This window comes from Dendrobates tinctorius, unplaced genomic scaffold (assembly GCF_039654945.1).
Source record: "Dendrobates tinctorius isolate UK_male_01 unplaced genomic scaffold, ASM3965494v1 ptg000016l, whole genome shotgun sequence".
In the NCBI taxonomy this organism is placed as follows: Eukaryota; Metazoa; Chordata; class Amphibia; order Anura; family Dendrobatidae; genus Dendrobates; species Dendrobates tinctorius.
This window is the reverse complement of record NW_027361684.1, coordinates 15,037,232-15,043,231: the sequence shown is the minus strand read 5'-3', so window position 1 is coordinate 15,043,231 and position 6,000 is coordinate 15,037,232. Positions and strand designations below refer to the sequence as shown.

Genomic DNA, 6,000 nt, shown 5'->3' with positions numbered 1-6,000 from the left:
TTCGTTATGTGTGGCCTATAATAAAATTGTAAAGACAATGTATACAATTGGTTATTGTACAAGTTGCAATGAAAAAACATAAAAAAATATTGGGAGGAATTTTTCCTTATGACTGTGTTGCCATTATTTTTGGCAAATTTATCAGAATTTGCGATGAAATTTTGTACATCTTTCTTACGTTTTTACACTTCTGTGTAGAAATATTACTTTTTTTTTTAGAGGGAAATAAGCTGTAAGTCATACATAAATGTTGGAGACCTGCCTCATTAAATAAAAATGACGGAGACAGACTTGGCACGAAATGGTTGAAAAATGCACATAACAAAGTTAAAATGACACAAAATATAAAAAAAAAATGGCCCAAAACAGATGATAAATACCACCTATTGTGTTGAATTGAAGGCTCCCTTTATTACTGGACTAAAAAGTTTCAGGTAGTTATTACAGTGAATTCACATGGGATGGAATAACTGCAGATTTACAGATTTGCGCAGGTAAAATCGGCAGTGGAATACAGAACAGCGCACGTGGATAAGAGTTCACAAAAATCTATGCAGGATTCGAGCTGCGGTGTGCATGTAAAGTTTGCAACGTCAATTCTCTTGCAGATTGTTTACAGATATTCTTTATTAACTTTCCATGAGAACATCTGCAGTCAGGTGAAAAATACTCTAAGGCCGGAGTCACACTTGCGTGTGCAATGCGAGAAACTTGTGCGAGCCTCTGGCATCAATACCCGGCACTGCCGCCGGCACTTGGACCGGAGAGTTCAGCTGCATAGAAAGACATGCAGCTGCACACGCCGGTACTGAGTGCAACACATGCAGTGATTGCCGGACAAATAGTCAACCATTGCATGTGTTGTGGCTGTCAAACAGTCCCGAGACATGCAGCCACAGGGACTCAAACATAATATTCGAGCATGCAGAAAACACTCAATTAGCACTCGAGCATGCTCAGATAACACCTTATCCGAGCATGTATGCTCATCACGAATAACTATTTTCTTCATGTAACATGCTGATACGCCGCTGCAATACAGAAGAATAGACTTCTGGAAAATGATGCTAGTCTTGCAGATTCAGCTTAAAAGGAATTAATATTCAGGTTTGCATTGAAGGATGTGGATAAGGCAGTCTACAGAATAAATTATTTTTTTTTATCCTATGTACCTCTTTCATCCTGATCCTCTGGTGAGCCTGATCCTTTAGGTTTAACAATTATGTTACATTAATTTTTGCAGGACACAAATTGAAGTTGGAACATATTTATTTTCATGAACCCTAAAAACAAGAGTGAATCTGTGATTTGCATTAAGGGGGCACTGACCATAGAAATACACTTTGATCCTATTCTATCCTATAAATAAAAAATTCTTATATATGCTTCTCAGAAGGCAGGTGAAGAAGTCCGATAGTAGTCAGCTTTTGCAAATAGTATTTCCTTTAATTACTTACTGGGTGCTTTATTCTATATCTCCCAGTTTGCATATCGCTCCGTGATTACACTATGCGACCCCGTCTGTGACTACCTGAATCACACAGCGTCTTCTGATCCCATCACTCTATAGATTCATGGGAGAGATTTGATGTGAGTCTTGGAGCATGTACACATGGAAAATGATGGCGTTTGTTTCCTGAATCGTCTTTGTCACTTTTTTAAATCTTTCTTGCTTTTCCTATGGTGTATTTTTTTGTATTAAATATTTTATATATAAAATAATGGCAGCTTCCTAGAGAAGCCATCTGAAGAATGGTCAGGCCCTTTATTTTAGCAGCTTCACCACTTTCGAAGCCTAAAGGGATTAAAGAAGATAGAACATATGTACAATGAGTACTTTTGACATTGCAGTGCATATGTTCATTGTTTCTAATGTTTATTGAGCTCTTTTTCAGGCGGTTTTCACGCAGAATCCACCTGAAAAAGACATTGTCTGCACTTCCCCTTAAATTAAATCTGTCAGCAGGATTTTGTTATTTCATGTGACAGCAGCATGATATAGGCAAAGAGAAGCTGAATCCAGCGATGTATCACTTAGACTACGGGGTGCAGCCGTTCTCACACAATCAGATCTTTTAGATTTAGCATGAAGCAGAGCTGAGGAAGCTAACCCCGCCCACACCCGGCTATCAATGTACAAAATCCATAGACAGTGAGGCACAACAGCACGCACTTTGACAAGTGACACATCCCTGAATTCTGTGTTTCAGACTTTATCTCCTGCTGTTTTCAAATTACATAGCAAAAACCTGTTGACAGATTCCCCTTAAGTTGGCCATCCACTTTAGATAGTTGTCTGTTGAAGGTTTGTCTATCTCTCCTGACTCTCCATAAATATGAACCATCTGAAGGTTCATGGGTTTTTCAACGCGGGAAGAGAATAAATCCAATATAGAAATCAACGTTGAAATTACAAATGCCCGATCCTTCTCTCCTCAACCATCTTTTAAAACCTGTTGCAGATTCGGCCGCCTTTCAACTAATGTGTATGGGGGTCTTTATAAAAATGCATAGAGGGACTGACATCTGGCCAACAAAGAAGACGTTAGGCGATTTGGGTATTCAGACTACATGACATATCACATGGCTAAGGACTGGAACAGAGGCTCAGGAATTAGGAATAAAGCATCCAGAAAGAAAATTTAAGGCACTACTATTTATTGGATGTTAATTTTTGTTGGACCAGAATGTAAAAACATTCCCAGAATTGCTTCTTTACCACTTATATTCTCTGCAGAAATTCTAGAAGGCCGCTTCTGGAGCATCTAGAACATTTTACAGATTGGTAAACGCTGCATGTTAAATGGAATCTGGTACCGAGTTTTTGCCACCTAATCTGAGATCAGCATATTTTATGGACAGAGACACTGATTTCAGTGATGTCTCATTTTCTGAGCTACTTGCTTTAGTTTTGATACAATCAGAGTTTTATCAGCAGGAGATTATCACCAGAGGACTAGTAAGCCTGCTTCCAGGTAGTCCTCCATATTCATTGGCTCTGTATAACCCCGCCCCACCACCGATTGGCAGCTTTCTGTGTACACTGTATGTTGACAATCAGTGGTGTGGGTGGGGTTATATAGAGCTCATAATTCAGAGAGCTGGAAAATCTGCAGGAGAGAAAACAGAGGTTTTGCGAAAAAAATACAACAAGCAGCCCAGTAAGTGATACATTGCTGGAATCACGGTCTCTTTCCCTACAGTTTGATGCTCTCAGGTGAAGTAGCAAAAACCTAGTCACACGTTTTCACTATTGGAAGCTGTTGTAGTGTGTGGTTCATATAAATGCCTGCTCCTTGGGTAAAAGAGCGAAAATAAAAAAGAATCACAAGAATTATTCGGTTACATTTTTTTTTTCCTTTTTGAAATGGCAATAGACTGAAGTCAGTTCACACTTACCTGCCTGTTCTCATAAGGATTCCTATCTCTGGTCACTGGGAGACCACAAGCGAAGCACTACTGTATCATGATCTTTAGTGCATAAAGTCAGATGGGTACCAATAGCTTCACTGTACAAAAGCAGAAAACCTGGTCTCTGCTCTGGCGATCACACGATCTGTATGATCAATGGAAGATTTAATGAGGTCACTGAGACTTGGTGACAATGAGTTATTTTTCTATGAAATCCCCCACTGAACCTTGTATAAAGAAATATATAAATTCCTATTTACATATGTAACTAAACTTACTGTCCTGGGCCAGGGACTCAACTATGTGACTTCCTAAACTTTCTACAATAATTGCTGGGCATGTTCTTATACTGTATAGACAATCACACAGGCTATTGTTAAAGTCCCCATAACCTTTTCTATCTGCCTACATCTATGTTCTTAATGTATCTGTATGTTCCTGCCTTGTTACATGTGTTTGATCGTTCTGTGTATTATTAGTGTTCATGCAATTATTTCTACTTAATCAATTTGCACTTTCTCTACCATGACATATTCGGCGGAACCCATTCATTTTTAGAACTGCAGTTAGGAAGATCACCAGATCGCTGCACCTAGATAAATCTCCTCTAGACCAATGGAGGAAGGATCCAGGTGTGGATCTGATATAGGATCATACAGGCAAGGGCAATAAGAACAGTAGCAGGAACCAAACAGAAGGACAGGATTTGGGAATGTCACGTAAGTTGTGGCTTGCTGTGGAGGTTGACGTTGAACCATCGCTGTAAATTGCTCCCATTTTGGCGTAAAATACTCAGTTCTTTCACTGAAGAAGCAAAAAAGTCAGGAACATTCTCAGATTTGACTGTGACAAGATGCTATTTTCTTCTAGGTCTCTCCCACCAGGACTGATGTTGCTTGTATGTCTATATGGATACTTCGTATTCTCTTGTGTCCTGCAATGTGGATATTAATATACTGTCACCATCATTGTAATGTAGAGAAAATACAATTAATTCAAACCTACCCGCAAGTTAGCAGATGTCTCCTAGATCAGAGTGGTCTGCGAGACCCCTGACTGCCTGCAGATATCTTGCATTATCTGTTGTCCATTACACTTGTTTTACTTGCATGCATCATAACATCATGGGTCATGAAACCTATCATGTGTAGGCAGATGTTGGGCTGAATTTATTAACTAGATATACATATAAGACTACGTTCACACGAGTGTAAAGTATAGTCGGAATTTTATCCCCACCAAAAATGGATGATTTTTAATCCATATGGCCGTCGCTTTTATATCTCAGCAGTGAATAAAATTCACAATAGACCAAATAAGGTTTCCTATGTTAATAATGGCAAAGGATCTGTAAAAAATAGATGCTGTATGGGTGATTCATCTGGGATCTAAATTTTATTTTGTGCATCCATTCACTTGAACAATAGAGTGTTATGCAAAAAATGGAAGAAAATAGTGCAGGCTGAGATTTTTTTTTCACAGGGACATTCAATTATCTGACCTGCCTAATTGAATAAATTTGGTCCATGTGAGGTCAGCACTTGGACTGAAAATATGGTTGTGTGAACATATCCTAAAGGTCGGACTTAAAATGAACATGACAGCTGAAACATGCTGCCCGATCCGCGGGCAGCATATATGAGACTGTGGCTGCAGTGGATTCCAGCCAGATAGGTTTAACTATGAAATGCTATGGCGCTTCAAAGAACATTGAAGGGGATCCGTGAGACATGGGTGCAAATCACAAGCCTTCCGAATCATTTTCCGTTTTGCTTCCATGTCTCGCGGATCTGATGTTTAGTGATACATATGAATAAAAACGTCTGCCCTTCCAGGGTTTTTTATGATTGTCTTGGAAGCAAGATCACGTCTACATGAAAAAAGAAACCCGGAAGACCAGAAAACGGAAGCAACTAAGATGACAAAATTCTGTTTGTTAGGGTATGTGCACACGCTGCAGATTGTGCTGCGGATCCGCAGCGGATTGGCCTGTGCAAATCCGCTGCAGAACCGCAAGCAATGTACAGTATAATGTTAATCAATGGGTTTTAGAAACCGTTGTGCACATGCTGCGGATTTTTCCGTGCGGATTCCGCAGCGGTTTGACACCTGTTCCATTGTCCAGGTGTCAAACCGCAGGAGAAAACGCAGGCAAATCCACAGGAAAACCGCAGGTCACTTTACCTGCGGTTTTACCAGCAAATCCACGCGGAATAATCCGCAATTAAATCCGCACTGTGTGTACTCACCCTTAGGCCGGGGTCACACTGGCGAGGAATACGGACGAGTGAGAGGCGTTAAAAGCCCGCATTACACATGGACAAATGATTCTCTATGGGGCAGTTCCCAACAGCCGTATATTTCTCGGGCGTATTCTACGGTCCGTGCCAATCGCAGCATGCTGCGATTGTCAGCGTACTACGCCCGTAATACGCCAATGCAAGTCTATGGGTGCGCAAAAAATACGGATTACACACGGACCACACATGTGACTTGCGAGAAATACGCACCCGCTGTCTTTTAGAAAAGCCGGCAATTCAGTGCGCGATACAGTAAAATCACACTGACAGGTTTAATAAAGAAAGAAAG

At 40.3% G+C, this 6,000-nt stretch overlaps 1 protein-coding gene across 2 annotated transcripts in view; it reads right to left on the bottom strand.

The window, feature by feature from the left end:
- Window positions 1-1,251: 1,251 nt before the first annotated feature.
- SEZ6 (seizure related 6 homolog) overlaps window positions 1,252-6,000 on the bottom strand; it is an 879,252-nt gene continuing 874,503 nt past the window's right edge. For both annotated transcript variants that reach the window (XM_073565484.1, XM_073565485.1), the window contains exon 17: window positions 1,252-4,345. In XM_073565484.1, the coding sequence (XP_073421585.1) occupies window positions 4,316-4,345 (30 nt within the window). In that variant the 3' untranslated portion in view covers window positions 1,252-4,315. The remainder of the gene's footprint in view (window positions 4,346-6,000) is intronic.